The sequence below is a fragment of the Bombina bombina genome, chromosome 6 (assembly GCF_027579735.1).
Source record: "Bombina bombina isolate aBomBom1 chromosome 6, aBomBom1.pri, whole genome shotgun sequence".
Lineage (NCBI taxonomy): Eukaryota > Metazoa > Chordata > Amphibia > Anura > Bombinatoridae > Bombina > Bombina bombina.
Genome location: NC_069504.1, coordinates 807,193,887 through 807,217,142, shown reverse-complemented (window position 1 = coordinate 807,217,142; position 23,256 = coordinate 807,193,887). Strand labels below are relative to the sequence as shown.

Below are 23,256 nucleotides of genomic sequence, written 5' to 3'. Positions count from 1 at the left end.
AAGTTGTTTTTAAAAAAAAAAAAAAAATGTATAGTTTTGCTTATTTTTTTTTTTTTTTTTAAATAATTTTTATTGAGGTTCTTTTCAAAACAAACAATTAGTAATTGTCAATACATATTAAAAAGAGGAATAGATTGTTACAGAGTAGGCTGTCAACAAAAAAGAAAGATCATATAAGTACATAATACAGTGATATGACAAATTACTCGTGAAATACATGCAATAAACGCTGTTCAAACAGTACACCCACTATAAGATATAAGCGGCCACTTTTGGACCGCAAAGATGCTGTAACATGATATAAAGCAGGTGAACATTGATGTGACAGGGCCACTCATGGACCCCTAATGGAGAACCTCTTTTATTTTTAGAACTATAGTTAGGATATATTGTAGTAAGGAGTATAAAGAATTTAACTTTTTAGAACTATGGTTGGTAAAATGCGTAATAAAGCTATAATAATTAGGGAAGACATAAGGTAGTTTGGCCGTTTGACCCTCACTCCTGCTTAGCAATTAAAAAAAAAAAATAGGAAATAACATAAGACTCCCTAGTCTGAAATAAAAAGTTTGTGCAAGAGCTGTCCTAATAAAACATAAAGTATGACTAAAGAGCAAACGTAGACATTTGTGGGATGAGGAGAGTAAGCTACATACAATAGGTCCTCTAAAGGTATATAGAGGACCCTTATTGTGGCCATACTGTGGGAGATAAGGTGCTCTTAAACCTACTGGGGGGGAAACAGTTCAAATCATGCACAAAGGCTTCAAAATGTAAGCTTTAGCCTAAAACAGGGAACTAAGCACGTTAGCAGGCAGGAACACGGGGGTAATTCCAACTAAAATAAGAGGTGCATTGTAGTAGAAAGTAGGCTACAGCATCAAGGTATGTAGGAATAGGTTCCCAGGTATGATTTCCCTAAGGTGACTAGTAAAAATTCTGTACAGGTTACTTAGGTACACCAATTTATAAATCAAAGATCTCTGCCTTAATGGCAAAACACATACATATTCCAAGTTCAAATATTTTTTACAGTCTATACTGCTGCTAGGACAACAACATATATATACCAAAGGGTACAGAGCTTAAAAAGGTTGTAAATCTTAATCAAACAGAAATGGTCCCTTGAATTGGAAGATAGCATGCTTGGCATTGATATAAGAGTATTTTGGGAATAATGATGTTTAAGCAGGACCAGCCTGCGTAAGACTCCATGTCAATACACTTGTGGGTATCATATAGCACTGCCAAGCAATAATAATACGTGTTAACATATGCATGTACCATGTTACATTAATATATTAATTCTCTTATCCAGGGAGCATCTATACAGGGTTTATAAGAAAAACCTAAAGGCAATGTACAATAACACACCTAAAGTACTACAACATTACAATTCTAGCTATAATGTTAGGTGTCCAAATAATTTGTGGCTCATATGAAAGTCTGTAGGTGTTAGACAGTGTGCCTACTATGGGTTAAGAATCAATAAGTGCTATCTCAGCAGTGTGTGCGCCATAAACTAGGGGCCAAGATGGTGCTTTTCAATAACCTTATAAGTGCCCTTAATCTGTATATGACTAAGCCCAGCAAAGCTCATCCTCTACTACCATAATTGAAGTGCCTAAGTCCCAATATAGAGGCAAGAAAGTCCTTTAAGATGATACGTGTAGGCTTAATTGTTCTGCTAGGCTCGTAATTACCGCTGATAATGTTAGACACTGGAGTCCATAGTCCCCCAGAATAGGCCCTAGGGCCCAGATATACGGGACAGATACGCCACCTGGGTCCCACACACGATGCAGCAGGGGAATGCAAAGAGGCAGGTGAGTCTCCAACCAGGCTTGTTGTGGCCGATTGATATCACAAAAGAGCAGACAAAGTGTTGTTAGGACTTGGAGAGACAGTTCAACGTGGGTCCCTTGGTCTCTGCTGTTACGGACTTTATGCTGGCTGACAAACTTTGCAGAGCTGCGCCCCTCTTCTCCGCTGTTGAGCGATATTTTAAAACTGAAATCCTCCCGGTTAGTAGCGTAGCTTTGGGGTGATCTGTTAGTGTACTGTAAGGCGATCCCCTCCTCTGTCTCCCTCGCCGGTCCAGGCTGCGCCGCCATTTCTGCAAGTCCGGATCTTTGATCTCCCTCTGATGCATAGGAGGTAGGAAGTGGATGCTGGGGCCCCAAAGCGATGCCACTCCTGTCCTCTCTCTCGCAGCTTGTAGACTGTATGGGTGATCGGCTCAAGCAGGTTCCACCACTGCTGGTCGCTGTATACAGGTTAACCGCCAAGGCAGCATGGTGGGAGGCAAGTAAGCTACGCAGCTCGTCCAAGAAGTTGAAGGGAATCTCCATGTTAAATATAACGTAGTAAAGATTAGTCAGGAGTGAGGGGGATAACACTTTTAAATTTTGTCTTGGCAAGGTAGGTATATGCAGTATCTTGCGGGATGTTACTGCATCTTAACGACAGGGCTAGCTAGTAACCTGCCGGGGGGTAAAAATGGTAGGCCGCAGCCTTTGCTATACTCCGGTGTGCTAAATATTGCCACAAATCCCGAAAAAGTTGTATGCTGGTGAAGAACATGCTATGCTATGAAGCTTCGTTCATAATGTGAAGTCAATGGGATAGTTTAGAGTAAGTTTTGCATACATTTGTGACAGGAGGTAGAGGAGCTGAAAATTTTGCGACCTGTTATGGCCGCCACCCGGAAGTTCCCCCCTAGTTTTGCTTATTTTTAAACAACATGGCTCCGATTTTCAGACTCCTAACCAAGCCCCAAAGTTTTAGGAGAATATCGTCAGATACCTTCTCCAGCTTGTTTCTGTTTGTGTAAAGGGTCTTTTCATATGCAAAAGAAGGGGGAGGGTCTTATTTCCCACTTGCAGTGGGCTTTCCAACTACCTTTTCCACAGAGCTTCTAAGTAAGTTTTTAAACAATTTTATACTGGATTTTTATATCAGTATCTGTGCATCTTATTCTTTATAGTAGTGTCTATTACATGCAGTTATATGAAAATTGGTGCATAATGTCCCTTTAAAAGTACTCTGTGGCAGCAGCGTTTGTAGCAATGTTGCAAAGACTGCTGCCATACAGTGCTAGCTAAAGACTCATGCACACGCCTGAGCGTCAATCAGCCTACATAGGATTTCTTTTTAGCATTGGATACCAAGGGAATGGAGCAAATTTGGTCACAAAAGCCTTTTGTAAAGTTTATGCTCTGAGGCATGGGTTTTAATTGTATATTTATAAATTCTGCCTTTATTACAGTACCAAAATGTGCATAAAACAGAGTTCTATATACAGTATAATCATCAAAGGGATATGTGCATTGTTAATACAAAACAAAAAGCACTGTATGTGTTGGGGCAAACAGACATGTTTTACTTGTCAAGAAAATCTGCAAGTAGTTTAAGGGCCACCTTATGCTTATCACAAAATAATCATAAACCAGGGGCAGACTGAGCAGCTGGACAATAGGACCTGGACCGCGAGTCCGGCACAGTCACAGTTTGTTAAATGAGCTAGTGCAGTGCTGACAGCTAAGCCACTCTGGCAGTTGCGACTGTGAGGAAGCGGCAGCCGCAGGGAGGTAACTTTTAGTATGGGATATCTGCACTAATGTATATGACCTGGGATGGGCAGCAGATAGATAATCAGGAGCTAGTGCAGTGCTGACAGCTGCGCTAGCAGTAACTAAGCAGTTAAGGGTGGGCAGAGTTGGTGCCCTGTTACTGGATAAGAGGTATATTATTCTGAGGGCCCTGTAGTATGGGGTCTGGCGCTGTGGGGGCCCTGGAGTATGGGGTCCCTGGCCCTTCAGTTTGGGGGCCCAGGTGGCAGTGAGACAGGCAGGCTGTGGGATGAGGGAGGGGCATAGAAGGCAGGGTTTCATGTCCCTTTAAATATGGAGTCTACATTACCACTTTTAACAGGTATTTGAAAGTTTACAAGTTAAATTACAGGAAAATAAAGGCAAAATAAATAAATGTACGTATCTTGCAAAGTTAATTAAACAATTTATATTAAAATCTGTGTGTGTGTGGGGGGTGTGTGTGTGTGTGGGGTGTGTGTGTGTGGGGTGTGTGGGGTGTGTGTGGGGGGTGTGTGTGGTGTGTGTGTATAAATATGACTATAGTTTACCAGTCACAAATAAAAAAAAAAAAAGCTACTGGCTCAGAGGACAAAAGTTACTAGTCCCCTCAATGTTACATATAGGCAAAATCCAAAAATTCTTACTTGTATTCGGGACTAGTGGAAAGTTCCAGCTCTGCTAAATTTAAATACACAAAATCCTTGGTTGAATAATACGTACCGTGTCCACTGTAATCTGTGCCATTGCCGCCTGCCGATTGAACACCATTGAAGGGTCCCAGAGCTGCAATCATCTCCATTACATTCGGCATTACCATGTGAGCAGGACTCAGACTCCGGCATCGCTTTAAAACTGGACCATCTGATTCTTCCTTCACATGGGTATCTGGCTTCACAGGAACAGGCTTCCAGCTACACGTGGGATCGATTGTAATCTCCTCATAATCTGACCTGATGAATTAATAACCAACAATCAAAAAACAGCAAACACTGGCGTTTACTTATCCATACAACTCTTAAAAAAGGGACATTAAACACTGAGCTGATATAATAAAATTATATACACATATATATATAAATAACAACAATTAAAATTATGGGGAGGCGAACAGCGAGTTTAAAACCCTCCACTAAATACAAAATAGAGAAAATAACTCATTGTGTTAATTTTTTTTCTCTCTCTCTATATATATATATATATATATATATATATATATATATATATATATATATATATATATATATATATATATATATATATATATATATATATATATATATATATATATATATATATATACACACACACATTATATATATGCATGCATATATATATATATATATATATATATATATATATATATATATATATATATATATATATATATATATATATATATATATATATATATATATATATATATATATAGGTGGCCCTCGTTTTACAACGGTTCAATTTACACCGTTTCAGAATAATAACCTTTTTTTCCAGTCATGTGACTGCTATTGAAAAGCATTGGGAAGCAGTGCATTTATTAAAATAGCCAGTAGGTGGAGCTGTCCGCTTGTGTTGCAGCAAAGCCAAACAGGCTGATATTAATCAGCTTAACCAGAGCTGAGCTATCTAGCAGTCCAGTCCAGATTGGAATGCATAGAAATAACTGTTTGCAGAAAAATGCAAGTGAAGTCTGTGCTGTGTGATTATTTTATTATGCTGTTTAGCAAATGTTTTTGTTAATTTAACTTAGTTTAATTATATATTCTGTGTTGTGTGATTATTTTATTAGGTTTATAATGCTGTTTAGCATTTAAAGTCTTCATTTCAAAGCTTTAAAAATAATGTATTAGGTGTTACTTACACACACATACACATATATATATGTGTGTGTGTGTGTGTGTGTGTGTGTGTGTGTGTGTGTGTGTGTGTGTGTGTGTGTGTGTGTGTATATATATATATATATATATATATATATACATACATATATATATATATATATATATATATATATATATATATATATATATATATATATATATATATATATATATATATATATATATATATATATATTATCCATAAATAGAAAAAAGGCACTCGCTGAAAAAAGGTAAAACTTAGCCTTTAATAAATAACTTTAAAAATGCATCACGTTTCGGAGGTATTACACCCCCTTTTTCAAATGCATGATACAGACATTTTTGTTTTATTCAAAATGTCTGTATCATGCATTTGTAAAAAGGGGGTGTAATACCTCCAAAACGTTATGCATTTTTAAAGTTATTTATTAAAGGCTAAAAAGTTTTACCTTTTATCACACATACACATATATTTACACATATATACACAGAACAACAACATTTAAAATTATGGGGAGGTAAAAGGTAAGTTTAAAATCTTCCACTACGCACAAAATAGAGAAAATAAACTCATTGTGTAGTTCATTAACAAAATCTAGACAGGCCAGAAGGCTTGTTTTTCCCACAGAAAACCTCTGAATTACATTGTTTCCAATGCAGCAAAGGATTCTGGGTAAGATATGCAAATTAGGTTCATAATGACACACCTTTTTACTTCAAGTCTGCTTTTCAGCAGATTTCCTTTACGCCAAAGCATCGCTGTTCACACAGCTTATAAGCTTAGCTAGAGTTAGTGCAGTGATTCATAACCATCCCAGGACAGACTGTTTTGTAGTTATTGCTACTCATCAGCTGGGAGAAGGTTTGAATCACTGCTGAATGCATCATTCTATGTAGCATTTGTTTAGTGTTTAATGTCCCATTAAGCATGGCTAAAGGCTCTTCTAGTTTTAAGACTCAATGATTTGTTAGATCTTTCTTGTCCGGACTTTATGATGATTATTATTAGACTTTAGTTATTTCACTGTCAGCTAGGCTGCAAAGAATATGTGGTTCTTCTAAGAGAGTTAGAATAAAAACATCCAGTATATATGTCTCTAAACCATTTAAAGTGAATGTAAATTTTGATGCTAAAGTGCTGGTTTTTAAAAATTCGATTAAAAACAGGGGCACTTTAATTCATCAAAATTTACATTTCACTCCTGTTGTGGAGAAAAAAAAAAAAAAAAAAAACTTACCTTTTAATCTTGACAGCAGCTCCAGCTTCCTCTGGTCGTTGCAAGCCATTTCTGGATGACCTATCCATCATTTCTGACATCAGAAATGGCTTGCAACGACCAGAGGAAGCTGGAGCTGCCGTCAAGATTAAAAGGTAAGTTTTTTTTCACAACAGGAGTGAAATGTAAATTTTGGTGAATTAAAGTGCCCCTGTTTTTAATCGAATTTTTAAAAACCTGGCACTTTAGCATCAAAATTTACATTCACATTAAGGGAACTTTCCTCTTTCAAATAAGTGGATCTTGCTGCTCTATAGGTACAATGTGAAGAGTTAAAGTTAAACAGCAAGTACATAAGTCACTAGACACCATGGATTTCAACACCTTCACTAGTCATTTTAATTTAATATACATAAATGGATACAGAACACAGAAAGAGGGAGATGAGAGAGAGTGCAAAGCTTTTATTTTTATTTTGAGAGTCAGAAACCAAAAACAAAATTTATGCTTACCTGATAAATTTATTTATTTACGGATATGGTGAGTCCACAGAATCATCAATTACTGTTGGGAATATCACTCCTGGCCAGCAGGAGGAGGCAAAGAGCACCACAGCAAAGCTGTTAAAGGGACACTGAACCCAAACTTTTTCTTTCGTGATTCAGATAGAGCATGGAATTTTAAGCCATTTTCTAATTTACTCCGATTATCACATTTTCTTCATTCTCTTGGTATCTTTATTTGAAAAGCAATGCAAGTTTAGATGCCGGCTCATTGTTGAACAACCTGGGTTGTTCTTGCTGATTGGTGGATAAATTCAAACAAAACACAAGTGCTGTCCCGCTCTGAACCAAAAATTGTTTGGGTCCTTAGCTTAGATGCCTTCTTTTTCAAATAAAGATAGCAAGAGAACGAAGAAAAATTGATCATGGGAGTAAATTAGAAAGTTGCTTAAAATTGCATGCTCTATCTGAATCACGAAAGAAAAAATTTGGGTTCAGTGTCCCTTTAAGTATTACTTCCCTCCCCACAAACCCCAGTCATTCGACCAAAGGAAAACGGAGAAAAAGGGAATAACACAAGGTGTAGAGGTGCCTGAAGTTAAATTAAAAATAACGGTCTTAAAAAACAGAATTTATGCTTACCTGATAAATTACTTTCTCTTACGGTGTATCCAGTCCACGGATTCATCCTTACTTGTAGAATATTCTCAATCCCTACAGGAAGTGGCAAAGAGAGCACACAGCAAAGCTGTCCATATAGCTCCCCTCAGACTCCGCCCCCCCCAGTCATTCGACCGACGGTTAGGAGAAAAAGGAGAACCATAGGGTGCAGTGGTGACTGTAGTTATTTTAAAAATTAAATTTGAACCTGACTTAATTGTCAGGGCGGGCCGTGGACTGGATACACCGTAAGAGAAAGTAATTTATCAGGTAAGCATAAATTCTGTTTTCTCTTACTTGGTGTATCCAGTCCACGGATTCATCCTTACTTGTGGGATACCAATACCAAAGCTTTAGGACACGGATGAAGGGAGGGAACAAGTCAGGTAACCTAAACGGAAGGCACCACTGCTTGCAAAACCTTTCTCCCAAAAATAGCCTCCGAAGAAGCAAAAGTATCGAATTTGTAAAATTTGGCGAATGTATGCAGTGAAGACCAAGTCGCTGCTTTACAAATCTGTTCAACAGAAGCCTCATTCTTGAAAGCCCATGTGGAAGCCACAGCTCGGGTGGAATGAGCTGTAATTCGTTCAGGAGGCTGCTGTCCAGCAGTCTCATAAGCCAATCGGATGATGCTTTTCAGCCAGAAGGAAAGAGAGGTAGCAGTCGCTTTCTGACCTCTCCTCTTACCAGAATAGACAACAAACAAAGATGATGTTTGTCTGAAATCTTTAGTTGCTTTTAAATAGAATTTTAAAGCACGAACCACGTCAAGATTGTGTAAAAGTCGTTCCTTCCTATAAACTGGATTAGGACACAGAGAAGGAACAATGATTTCCTGGTTAATATTCTTATTAGAAACCACTTTTGGAAGAAAACCAGGTTTGGTACGCAAAACAACCTTATCTGCATGGAACACCAGATAGGGTGAATTACACTGCAAAGCAAACAATTCAGAAACACTTCGAGCAGAAGAAATGGCTACTAAAAACAAAACTTTCCAAGATAATAACTTAATATCTATGGAATGCAAAGGTTCAAACGGAACCCCTTGAAGAACTGAAAGAACTAAATTTAGACTCCATTTTGAAGCCACAGGCTTGTAAACAGGCTTGATTCTAACTAGGGCCTGTGCAAACACCTGAATGTCTGGTACAGCTGCCAGGCGCTTATGTAACAGGATAGACAGAGCAGATATCTGTCCCTTTAAGGAACTAGCTGACAGACCTTTCTCCAATCCTTCTTGGAGAAAGGACAATATCCTTGGAATCCTAACCTTACTCCACAAGTAACCCTTGGATTCACACCAACAAAGATATTTCCGCCATATCTTATGGTCAATTTTCCTGGTGACAGGCTTTCTGGCCTGTATCAGAGTGTCTAACTGATTCAGAGAAACCACGCTTAGCTAGAATTAAGCGTTCAATCTCCAAACAGTCAGTTGCAGAGAAACTAGATTTGGATGCTTGAAAGGACCTTGAATTAGAAGATCCTGCCTCGATGGCAGTTTCCATGGTGGGACCGATGACATGTCCACTAGGTCTGCATACCAAGTCCTGCGTGGCCACGCAGGCGCTATCAGAATTACCGAAGCCTTCTCCTGTTTGATTCTGGCTACTAGCCGAGGGAGAAGAGGAAACGGTGGAAAGACATAAGCTAGACTGAATGACCAAGGCGCTGTTAAAGCATCTATCAATGCCGCCTTGGGATCCCTGGATCTGGATCCGTAAAGGGGAAGTTTGGTGTTCTGACAGGACGCCATCAGATCCAATTCTGGAATGCCCCATAGCTGGGTCAGCTGAACAAAAACCTCTGGGTGGAGTTCCCACTTCCCCGGATGAAAAGTCTGACGACTTAGAAAATCCGCCTCCCAGTTGTCTACCTGGGATGTGAATTGCAGATAGATGGCAGGAGTGATCCTCCGCCCATTTGATGATCTTGGATACTTCCTTCATCGCTAGAGAACTCTTTGTTCCTCCCTAATGATTGATGTACGCTACAGTCGTGATGTTGTCCGACTGAAATCTGATGAATTTGGCCTCCGCTAGTTGAGGCCACGCCTGGAGCGTATTGAATATCGCTCTCAGCTCCAAAATGTTTATCGGGAGAAGAGATTCTTCCCGAGACCATAGACCCTGAGCCTTCAGGGAGTTCCAGACCGCACCCCAGCCTAACAGACTGGCATCGGTCGTGACAATGATCCACTCCGGTCTGCGGAAACTCATTCCCTGAGACAGGTGATCTTGAGACAACCACCAGAGAAGAGAGTCTCTGGTTTTCTGGTCCATTTGTATTTGAGGAGACAAATCTGCGTAATCCCCATTCCACTGTTTAAGCATGCATAGTTGCAGTGGTCTGAGATGAATTCGGGCAAAAGGGACTACGTCCATTGCCGCAACCATTAAACCAATTACCTCCATGCACTGAGCCACAGAAGGCCGAGGAATGGAATGAAGAGCTTGGCAAGTATTCAACAGTTTTGACTTCCTGACCTCTGTCAGAAAGATTTTCATTTCTACCAAGTCTATTAGTGTTCACAGGAAGGGAACCCTTGTGAGCGGGGACAGAGAACTTTTTTCTACGTTCACCTTCCACCCGTGAGACCTTAGAAAGGCCAGAACAATGTCCGTATGAGCCTTGGCTCTGTGAAAAGACGCCTGTATTAATATGTCATCTAGGTAAGGTGCTACTGCAATGCCCCGCGGTCTTAGTACTGCTAGAAGGGACCCTAGCACCTTTGTGAAAATTCTGGGAGCGGTGGCCAACCCGAAAGGAAGGGCCACGAACTGGTAATGTTTGTCCAGAAAGGCGAACCTTAGGAACTGATGGTGATCTTTTTGGATAGGAATATGTAGATACGCATCCTTTAGATCCACGGTAGTCATATATTGACCTTCCTGGATCATACAAACAGGTTTGAGTAAAAGCCCAGTCCTTTTTCTGCAATTGGAACTGGGTGTATCACTCCCATTTTTAGAAGAACTTCTACACAGCGTAAGAATTCCTGTTTCTTTGTTTGGTCTGAAGACAAACGAGAAATGTGGAACCTTCCCCTTGGGGGAGAATCCTTGAATTCTAGAAGGTACCCGGGTGCCCAGGGATCCGGAACGTCTCTTGCCCAAGCCTGAGCAAAGAGAGAAAGTCTGCCCCTACCAGATCCGATCCCGGATTGGGGGGCTACCCCTTCATGCTGTCTTGGTAGCAGGAGCAGGCTTCTTGGCCTGTTTACCCTTATTCCAGCCCTGCAAGGGTTTCCAGGTTGCTTTGGGCTGGGAAGCATTATCTTGCTTTGCGGTAGCAGAGGTTGCAGCAGGTCCGCTCCTGAAGTTGCGAAAGGAGCGAAAATTAGCCTTGTTTTTGGCCTTAAACGTCCTATCTTGTGGAAGGGCATGGCCCTTGCCCCCAGTGATATCTGAAATAATTTCTTTCAGCTCTGGGCCAAATAGGGTTTTCCCCTTGAAGGGAATGTTTAACAGTTTTGTTTTGGACGACACATCAGCCGACCACGATTTGAGCCAAAGCGCTCTTCGCGCCATGATGGCAAAACCTGAGTTTTTCGCCGCTAGCTTAGCTAATTGGAGAGCGGCATCAGTGATAAAAGAATTAGCAAGCTTTAGAGCATGAATTCTATCCATGACCTCATCGTATGAAGTCTCCCTCTGGAGCGACTCCTCCAGGGCCTCGAACCAAAAAGCCGCTGCAGTAGTTACCGGAATAATGCAGGCAATTGGTTGAAGAAGAAAACCTTGCTGAACAAAAATTTTCTTCAGCAATCCTTCCAATTTTTTATCCATAGGATCTTTGAAAGCACAACTGTCCTCTATTGGTATAGTTGTACGCTTAGCAAGTGTTGAAACAGCCCCCTCTACCTTAGGGACCGTCTGCCACGCGTCCCGCCTGGGGTCGTTTATGGGAAACATTTTCTTAAAGATAGGGGGGGAACAAAGGGTACACCTGGTCTCTCCCACTCCCTAGTCACAATATCCGCCACCCTCTTTGGGATCGGAAATGCCTCAGTGTATACGGGGACCTCTAAAAACCTGTCCATCTTACACAATTTTTCTGGGACCACCATGGGGTCACAATCATCCAGCGTAGCTACAACCTCCTTAAGCAGGATGCGGAGGTGTTCCAGCTTAAATTTAAAACGCTAAGGAATCTGACTCTGCCCGCTGAGAAACTTTTCCCGTGTCAGAAATTTCTCCCTCAGACAGACCGTCCCTCACTGCTACTTCTGAGTTTTGTGAAGGTACTACAGATAAATCATCCAAAGCTTCTGATTGCTCATCCTCTGTATTTAAAACTGAGCTATCGCGCTTTTTTGGAAAAACTGGCAGTTTGGATAAAAATGCTGCAAGGGAATTATCCATTACTGCTGCTAAATGTTGTAAAGTAATAGGGGCCAATGCGCTAGAGGTACTAGGCATCGCTTGCGCGGGTGTAACTGGTGTCGACACATGGGGAGAGGAAGAAGGACTATCCTCATTACCCTCTGTTAAGGAATCATCTTGGGCTACATTTTTAAGTGTCACTGGATGGTCTTTAAAATGCTTAGATGTTTTAGCACACTTTAAACATAAATGCAATGGGGGTACCGCCATGGCTTTTAAACATAAAGAACAAGGTCTATCTGAAGGCTCAGACATTTTTGACAGACTTAGACAGCACTACAATACAGAAAAAAATCACTTTTTGAAAAAACGTTACTGTGTCTTTAAATAATAAAAAGCACACACTTTTTTACCAAATCACCAAAAAACATCCAATCTTTATGAAATTTTCACCACATGATCCTAATGCTTTGAAATGATTGCACACACATTTTCAAATCAGTTAACCCCTTATTGTCCAAACCGGAGCAAATTGAAGTAAACAACCGGTTTAACACACTACAGCACGGTGCCACAGTCTTTGCTGTGGCCCTACCTTCCTTTTGGGTTATTTGTAGAAGAAAAATAAGCCTCCCTGAAGTCCTCCTGCACTCTCAGGACTCTACACGTGAAGCTGCATGAAGCTGTCTTGCAAATCAACTGCGCAACTGAGGCGCGAAAACGAGGCCCCCTCCCTCTTCATTCCAGAGTTATGGGGCCTTCCTGAGTCAGACTAGGTGTCTTACAATATGCCAGGCGTAATAAAAACCCCAAAAGTGTTTCCAACGTTTCAAACACTTGAACAAATATAAGATTACACTAATAAAGTAATCGATTTAGCCCATCACAGTGTCTACCAGTATTTAAGCCCTTAACTGAAGCCATCCTTCTATACTGCGTCTCAGAAAATGGCTTACCTTCCCTCATGGGGATTTCTGTCAGTCTTCTCGCATTACCAGGTCTTGTTAGAAAAAAAATGACTGAGCATACCTTAAGCAGTTAAGCCTGCAAACTGTTCCCCCCAACTGAAGTTCTCCGGTACTCAACAGTCCTGCGTGGGAACATCAATGGATTTTAGTTACGACATGCTAAAATCTTTTTCCTCTCAGCAGAAATCTTCATCACTTTCTGCCTCAGAGTAAATAGTACAAACCGGCACTATTTTAAAATAACAAACTCTTGATTGAAGAAATAAAAACTACAAATCTAACACCACAAACTCTTTACCCTCCCGTGGAGATGCTACTTGTTAGAGCGGCAAAGAGAATGACTGGGGGGCGGAGCCTGAGGGGAGCTATATGGACAGCTTTGCTGTGTGATCTCTTTGCCACTTCCTGTAGGGATTGAGAATATCCCACAAGGAAGGATGAATCCGTGGACTGGATACACCAAGTATGAGAAATAAAGGGCGGGCTGTGGACTCACCATATCTGGAAAGAAAGAAATGTATCAGGTAAGCATACATTTTGTTTTCTTTCCTAAGATATGGTGAGTCCACATGATCATCAATTACTGTTGGGAATTAATACTCAAGCCAGAGGACACATGATTAGGGAGGGACAAAACAGGGAACCTAAACAGAAGGCACCACCGCTTGAAGAAGCTTTCTCCCAAAAGAAGCCTCAGCTAAGGCAAAAGTATTCCATTTGAAAAATTTGGAAAAAGTATGCAGAGAAGACCAAGTTGCAACCTTGCAAATCTGTTCCACATAAGATGCATTTTTAAAAACCCAAGAAGAAAAACAGCCCTAGTGGAATGAGCTGTAATTTTCTCAGAAGGCTGCTGTCCAGCAGACTCATAAGCCAAACAAATTATATTTCTCAACCAGAAAGAAAGAGAAGAAGCAGTAGCTTTCTGACCTTTACGTTCCTCAAGAAACAAACAGGGCAGAAGACTGGCAAAAAACCTTAGTCACCTGTAGATAGAATTTTAGAGCATGCACAACATCCAAGTTGTGCAACAAACTTTCCTTATGAGAAGAAGGATTAGGACACAGTGAAGGAACAACAAATTCCTGATTAATATTTCTATCCAAAACAACTTTAGGAAGGAAACCTAACATAGTACGAAGAACCGCCTTAGCAACATAAAAGATAAGATAAAGAGAATCACACTGCAAAGCTGAGAGTTACGAGACTCACCAAGCAGAATTGATAACAATAAGAAACAAACCCTTCCAATAGAATGACTTAAAATCTATGGAATGCAAAGTCTCAAACAGAGCCTGCTGCTAAACCTTAAGAACAAGGTTAAAACTCCAAGGAGAAGCAACAGACTTAAACACAGGCCTGATTCTGACCAAGAGCCAGAGCATCTATCAGAGCAGCCTGTGGATTTTTTTTTACTTTGAACCATACCTTGGAAGCTTGGCATTTTGCCAAGACGCCATCAGATCCAACTCCGGTACACCCCATTTGAGGGTTAAAAGGAGAACCTCTCTGGATGGAGTTCCCACTCCCCGGAATGAAAAGTCTGTCTGCTCAGGAAATCCACTTCCCAGTTGTCCACTCCTGGAATGTGGATGGCCGATAGACAAAAATTGTGATGTCAGTATATGGCCGGGTTATAATACAATATATTTAATAAATATTCTTTGAAATAAACCCCCAATAAAATGCATATACAAAACAATTAAAATTAATGTAAATAAATAATCCTAAATTCTTTATATTAGTTAAAATTTATAGACACATTAATTATATTTATAGGAACCAGGTTATGAATCAAACTATACACGTTTATGCTGTTATAATATGCTATACAAAGATCATAAAAACTACCTTATTCAAAATAATCTCCCAAATCAGAGTTGCATTTAAATATCACAATGAGATGCCAAGGTATAGTTTGTGAACTTCCAGACAAATATACTTAAGCTATTTACTCAAAAATTATTCTTTACAACTCTAATTAAAACACCAGAAGTTATATATATTCTTAATGCAAACAACCAATTTCTATGCCAATTTATCTGAGCTTAATTTTCTGCAATTAAGATTATATATATATATATATATATATATATATATATATATATATATATATATATATATGTGTGGTAGAAAGGGGGGTCACCAGCGCTAAAACTAAAGTAGGAGAAATACCTGGTACGTTATAGATTGTGTAAATAAAATATTTCAGTAATAAAAGATGTGGTGATTTTGTTATAGTCAGACTGCACTCACTGGGTTAGTCAGTAATGCAACTTAAACTTATATGTAAAAATAAGTATAGGAACTTAAGCGTGCAGCCTAAAGTATGAGTCAGTGTACCCGTGTCACTGAATGGAGTATGGGATGAAAGAGAAAATTCTCAAAAGTAAATGGGCGCACTGCTAAACAATTATGAATAATGTAATAGTAATAAACAAAGTTCAAAAAACCAATTGGTTGGTACAGTTTAGTTCTTTCCCAGTAAAGTTCTGGTATAGGGTAAGTGATAGCGCTTACCAGAGCCAACCTCAATCCTATGAGGTAAGTGATCAGCAATGGGGTAAAGATGATCCCTTTGGAACTGTGTGCTCTCGTAGAAATCTTTAGGTATCTGTTGCTTCTTGTTAATGGAGATCCTGGACTCTCTTGTGTTTGCAAGAATGATTCTTTGGTTCTCTTTATGGTAATAGCTGGAGTACTGGAGGTTGTTCCTGGAACTTGTTGATGGAATGGAAATCTTGGACTCTCAATGGATACCTTCTTTTTTCAGAAGCCTGGATGTCCAATTTTCAGCTCATTTTTTCGATTTTATAGTTCGCAAGTCTACGTTCGTTCCGTAGTGGATTTCTCCCTGTACACTTACTTCTGGGTTTCAGTAGCTTATTTGGAACTACAAGTCTATGACACTACACCCTCACCGGACGTGACGTCACGTCCGGTGAGGGTGTAGTGTCATAGACTTGTAGTTCCAAATAAGCTACTGAAACCCGGAAGTAAGTGTACAGGGAGAAATCCACTACGGAACGAACGTAGACTTGCGAACTATAAAATCGAAAAAATGAGCTGAAAATTGGACATCCAGGCTTCTGAAAAAAGAAGAAGGTATCCATTGAGAGTCCAAGATTTCCATTCCATCAACAAGTTCCAGGAACAACCTCCAGTACTCCAGCTATTACCATAAAGAGAACCAAAGAATCATTCTTGCAAACACAAGAGAGTCCAGGATCTCCATTAACAAGAAGCAACAGATACCTAAAGATTTCTACGAGAGCACACAGTTCCAAAGGGATCATCTTTACCCCATTGCTGATCACTTACCTCATAGGATTGAGGTTGGCTCTGGTAAGCGCTATCACTTACCCTATACCAGAACTTTACTGGGAAAGAACTAAACTGTACCAACCAATTGGTTTTTTTGAACTTTGTTTATTACTATTACATTATTCATAATTGTTTAGCAGTGCGCCCATTTACTTTTGAGAATTTTCTCTTTCATCCCATATATATATATATATATATATATATATATATATATATATATATATATATATATATATATATATATATATATATATATATATATATATATATATATATATATATATATATACATACATATATATATACATACATATATATATACACACACATATACATACACACACACATATACACATACATACATACACACACAAAGATAAATTACTTAGAATTAATGATTCGTTTTAAAATACAAGCTAAAATACAAAGTGCCCTTTTAAATCTACTAACTGCAATTAGTTATAGTTACCAAAAACCTTTGATTTAAATATTATACATAGATTTATCTATCGCGTATACTTCACTATAAATAACCAAATCGATATTTCAGCTTCCAGAACTTCTTGTTTCACCTCATATGAAATAAGGGTATTGCAATATGGATAATAAAAAGGTAGTCCAATTTTGCTTATAGTGACTCTTTCCCAACGCAGCAATTTATCAGTCCAAAGTTCAGCAAATAGTCAGCCAGCCCCCTTCTATCCTTTTGCATTCAGGTTATATCACGTGATACTCCCCTCCCTCTATTATTCTAATCATTGGTGAAACGATATGATAGGCCCTTCGGAAGCTTGTCTTTGATTCGCCCTGGGATCTGAACATCTCATAGGTTATTTGGGAAAGGCCTCCCTGAGTAGCCATTTATCTTTTGGCTGTGATACTATCCCTGATCTATAGGTGGCAGCAGACGACCAGAAATAGTCTTACCATCCATTTTTGCTACATTCCAAATATCTTATATTGTTTATATTCAACATACTATAATTCCTAGCATTAATAAGTCAGATGTTCAAATACACATGGATCACACAGTACCATTTTTTCTGATCATCTTAAGACCGAACGTAAAAATATTCCACTTATGATATATTAAAAATGTGTTTAAAAATCATTTCTTTCATGTAATTAGCAAGAGTCCATGAGCTAGTGACGTATGGGATATACATTCCTACCAGGAGGGGCAAAGTTTCCCAAACCTCAAAATGCCTACAAATACACCCCTCACCACACCCACAAATCAGTTTTTACAAACTTTGCCTCCTATGGAGGTGGTGAAGTAAGTTTGTGCTAGATTCTATGTTGATATGCGCTCCGCAGCAGGTTGGAGCCCGGTTTTCCTCTCAGCGTGCAGTGAATGTCAGAGGGATGTGAAGAGAATATTGCCTATTTGAATTCAATGATCTCCTTCTACGGGGTCTATTTCATAGGTTCTCTGTTATCGGTCGTAGAGATTCATCTCTTACCTCCCTTTTCAGATCGACGATATACTCTTATATATACACCATTACCTCTACTGATTCTCGTTTCAGTACTGGTTTGGCTTTCTACTACATGTAGATGAGTGTCCTGGGGTGAGTAAGTCTTATTTTCTGTGACACTCTAAGCAATGGTTGGGCACTTTTATATAAAGTTCTAAATATATGTGTTCAAACATTTATTTGCCTTGATTCAGGATGTTCAACGTTCCTTATTTCAGACAGTCAGTTTCATATTTGGGATAATGCATATGAATAAATCAATTTTTTTCTTACCTTAAAATTTGACTTTTTCCCTGTGGGCTGTTAGGCTCGCGGGGGCTGAAAATGCTTCATTTTATTGCGTCATTCTTGGCGCAAAAATTTTTTCTTTGTTTCCGCCGTCATAAGTGTGGCCGGAAGTTGCGTCATTTTTTACTTTTTTTGCGCCAAAAGTGTCGGCGTTCCGGATGTGGCGTCATTTTTGGCGCCAAAAGCATTTAGGCGCCAAATAATGTGGGCGTCTTTTTTGGCGCTAAAAAATATGGGCGTCACTATTGTCTCCACATTATTTAAAGTCTCTTTGTTTATTGCTTCTGGTTGCTAGAAGCTTGTTCACTGGCATTTTTTTCCCATTCCTGAAACTGTCATTTAAGGAATTTGATAGATTTTGCTTTATATGTTGTTTTTTCTATTACATATTGCAAGATGTCCCAGATTGACCCCGAGTCATAAGATACTTCTGGAAAATCGCTGCCTAGTGCTGGATCTACCAAAGTTAAGTGTATTTGCTGTAAACTTGTGGTATCTGTTCCTCCAGCTGTTGTTTGTAATGAATGTCATGACAAACTTGTTAATGCAGATAATATTTCCTTTAGTAATGTTACATTACCTGTTGTTGTTCCGTCAACATCTAATACTCAGAGTGTTCCTGTTAACATAAGAGATTTTGTTTCTAAATCCATTAAGAAGGCTATGTCTGTTATTCCTCCTTCTAGTAAACGTAAAAGGTCTTTTAAAACTTCTCATTTTTCAGATGAATTTTTAAATGAACATCATCATTCTGATTCTGATAAGGATTCCTCTGGTTCAGAGGATTCTGTTTCAGAGGTTGATGCTGATAAATCTTCATATTTATTCAAAATGGAATTTATTCGTTCTTTACTTAAAGAAGTCTTAATTGCATTAGAAATAGAGGATTCTGGTCCTCTTGATACTAAATCTAAACGTTTAAATAAGGTTTTTAAATCTCCTGTAGTTATTCCAGAAGTTTTTCCTGTCCCTGATGCTATTTCTGAAGAAATTTCCAGGGAATGGAATAATTTCGGTAATTCATTTACTCCTTCTAAACGTTTTAAGCAATTATATCCTGTGCCATCTGACAGATTAGAGATTTGGGACAAAATCCCTAAGGTTGATGGGGCTATCTCTACTCTTGCTAAACGTACTACTATTCCTACGGCAGATAGTACTTCCTTTAAAGATCCTTTAGATAGGAAAATTGAATCCTTTCTAAGAAAAGCTTATGTTCAGGTAATCTTCTTAGACCTGCTATATCTTTAGCGGATGTTGCTGCAGCTTCAACTTTTTGGTTAGAAGCTTTAGCGCAACAAGTAACAGATCATAATTCTCATGGCATTGTTAATCTTCTTCAACATGCTAATAACTTTATTTGTGATGCCATCTTTGATATCATTAGGGTTGATGTCAGGTATATGTCTCTAGCCATTTTAGCTAGAAGAGCTTTATGGCTTAAAACTTGGAATGCTGATATGTCTTCTAAGTCAACTTTGCTTTCCCTTTCTTTCCAGGGTAATAAATTATTTGGTTCACAGTTGGATTCTATTATCTCAACTGTTACTGGAGGGAAAGGAACTTTTTTACCACAGGATAAAAAATCTAGAGGTAAATTTAGGTCTAACAATCGTTTTCGTTCCTTTCGTCACAATAAGGAACAAAAGCCTGATCCTTCACCTACAGGAGCGGTATCAGTTTGGAAACCATCTCCAGTCTGGAATAAATCCAAGCCTTTTAGAAAACCAAAGCCAGCTCCAAAGTCCACATGAAGGTGCGGCCCTCATTCCAGCCCAGCTGGTAGGGGGCAGATTACGATTTTTCAAAGAAATTTGGATCAATTCAATTCACAATCTTTGGATTCAGAACATTGTTTCAGAAGGGTACAGAATTGGCTTCAAGATAAGGCCTCCTGCAAAAAGATTTTCTTTCCCGTGTCCCAGTAAATCCAGCGAAGGCTCAAGCATTTCTGAAATGTGTTTCAGATCTAGAGTTGGCTGGAGTAATTATGCCAGTTCCAGTTCTGGAACAGGGACTGGGGTTTTATTCAAATCTCTTCATTGTACCAAAGAAGGAGAATTCCTTCAGACCAGTTCTGGTTTTAAAAATATTGAATCGTTATGTAAGGATACCAACATTCAAAATGGTAACTATAAGGACTATCCTGCCTTTTGTTCAGCAAGGGCATTATATGTCCACAATAGATTTACAGGATGCATATCTGCATATTCCGATTCATCCAGATCACTTTCAGTATCTGAGATTCTCTTTCCTAGACAAGCATTACCAGTTTGTGGCTCTGCCATTTGGCCTAGCAACAGCTCCAAGGATTTTTACAAAGGTTCTCGGTGCCCTTCTCTCTGTAATCAGAGAACAGGGTATTGTGGTATTTCCTTATTTGGACGATATCTTGGTACTTGCTCAGTCTTCACATTTAGCAGAATCTCATACGAATCGACTTGTATTGTTTCTTCAAGCTCATGGTTGGAGGATCAATTTACCGAAAAGTTCATTGATTCCTCAGACAAGGGTAACCTTTATAGGTTTCCAGATAGATTCAGTGTCCATGACTCTGTCACTAACGGACAAGAGACGTCTAAAATTGATTTCAGCTTGTCGAAACCTTCAGTCTCAATCATTCCCTTTGCTCGTTTTCACATGCGACCTTTTCAGCTCTGTATGCTGAACCAGTGGTGCAGGGATTACACAAAGATATCTCAATTGATATCTTTAAAACCGATTGTACGACACTCTCTGACGTGGTGGACAGATCACCATTGTTTAGTTCAGGGGGCTTCTTTTGTTCTTCCGACCTGGACTGTGATTTCAACAGATGCAAGTCTGACAGGTTGGGGAGCTGTTTGGGGGTCTCTGACAGCACAAGGGGTTTGGGAATCTCAGGAGGTGAGATTACCAATCAATATTTTGGAACTCCGTGCAATTTTCAGAGCCCTTCAGTCATGGCCTCTTCTAAAGAGAGAATCGTTCATTTGTTTTCAGACAGACAATGTCACAACTGTGGCATATATCAATCATCAAGGAGGGACTCACAGTCCTCTGGCTATGAAAGAAGTATCTCGAATACTGGTATGGGCGGAATCCAGCTCCTGTCTAATTTCTGCGGTTCATATCCCAGGTTTAGACAATTGGAAAGCGGATTATCTCAGTCGCCAAACGTTACATCCGGACGAATGGTCTCTTCACCCAGAGGTATTTCTTCAGATTGTTCAAATGTGGGGACTTCCAGAAATAGATCTGATGGCTTCTCATCTAAACAAGAAGCTTCCCAGGTATCTGTCCAGATCCAGGGATCCTCAGGCGGAAGCAGTGGATGCATTGTCACTTCCTTGGAAGTATCATCCTGCCTATATCTTTCCGCCTCTAGTTCTTCTTCCAAGAGTAATCTCCAAGATTCTGAAGGAATGTTCGTTTGTTCTGCTGGTGGCTCCAGCATGGCCTCACAGGTTTTGGTATGCGGATCTTGTCCAAATGGCCTCTTGTCAACCGTGGACTCTTCCGTTAAGACCAGACCTTCTGTCACAAGGTCCTTTTTTCCATCAGGATCTCAAATCCTTAAATTTGAAGGTATGGAGATTGAACGCTTGATTCTTAGTCAAAGAGGTTTCTCTGACTCTGTGATTAATACTATGTTACAGGCTCGTAAATCTGTATCTAGGAAGATATATTATCGAGTCTGGAAGACTTACATTTCTTGGTGTCTCTCTCTTCATTTTTTCTGGCATTCTTTTAGAAATCCGAGAATTTTACAGTTTCTTCAGGATGGTTTGGATAAAGGTTTGTCTGCAAGTTCCTTGAAAGGACAAATCTCTGCTCTTTCTGTTCTTTTTCACAGAAAGATTGCTAATCTTCCTGATATTCATTGTTTTGTACAAGCTTTGGTTCGTATAAAACCTGTTAAGTCAATTTCTCCTCCTTGGAGTTTGAATTTGGTTCTGGGGGCTCTTCAAGCTCCTCCGTTTGAACCTATGCATTCACTGGATATTAAATTACTTTCTTGGAAAGTTTTGTTTCTTTTGGCCATCTCTTCTGCTAGAAGAGTTTCTGAATTATCTGCTCTTTCTTGTGAGTCTCCTTTTCTGATTTTTCATCAGGATAAGGCGGTGTTGCAAACTTCTTTTAAATTTTTACCTAAGGTTGTGAATTCTAACAACATTAGTAGAGAAATTGTGGTTCCTTCATTGTGTCCTAATCCTAAGAATTCTAAGGAGAGATCATTGCATTCTTTGGATGTAGTTAGAGCTTTGAAATATTATGTTGAAGCTACTAAGAATTTCCGAAAGACTTCTAGTCTATTTGTTATCTTTTCTGGTTCTAGGAAAGGTCAGAAGGCCTCTGCCATTTCTTTGGCATCTTGGTTGAAATCTTTAATTCATCATGCTTATGTCGAGTCGGGTAAAACTCCGCCTCAAAGGATTACAGCTCATTCTACTAGGTCAGTTTCTACTTCCTGGGCGTTTAGGAATGAAGCTTCGGTTGATCAGATTTGCAAAGCAGCAACTTGGTCTTCTTTGCATACTTTTACTAAATTCTACCATTTTGATGTGTTTTCTTCTTCTGAAGCAGTTTTTGGTAGAAAAGTACTTCAGGCAGCTGTTTCAGTTTGATTCTTCTGCTTATAATTTCAGTTTTTTTCATTATAAGATTTAAACTGTTTTGGGTGTGGATAATTTTTCAGCGGAATTGACTGTCTTTATTTTATCCCTCCCTCTCTAGTGACTCTTGCGTGGAAGATCCACATCTTGGGTAGTCATTATCCCATACGTCACTAGCTCATGGACTCTTGCTAATTACATGAAAGAAAACATAATTTATGTAAGAACTTACCTGATAAATTCATTTCTTTCATATTAGCAAGAGTCCATGAGGCCCACCCTTTTTGTGGTTGTTATGATTTTTTTGTATAAAGCACAATTATTCCAATTCCTTATTTTTTTATGCTTTCGCACTTTTGTCTTATCACCCCACTTCTTGGCTATGCGTTAAACTGATTTGTGGGTGTGGTGAGGGGTGCATTTGTAGGCATTTTGAGGTTTGG

General features: G+C 39.2%; 1 protein-coding gene across 1 annotated transcript in view; it reads right to left on the bottom strand.

Moving 5' to 3' along the window:
• ZMIZ2 (zinc finger MIZ-type containing 2) overlaps window positions 1-23,256 on the bottom strand; it is a gene marked incomplete in the record, with an annotated part of 136,043 nt that overhangs the window by 15,724 nt on the left and 97,063 nt on the right. Inside the window, 1 exon segment of the mRNA XM_053718146.1 lies at window positions 4,314-4,543. Coding sequence (XP_053574121.1) covers window positions 4,314-4,543 — 230 coding nt within the window.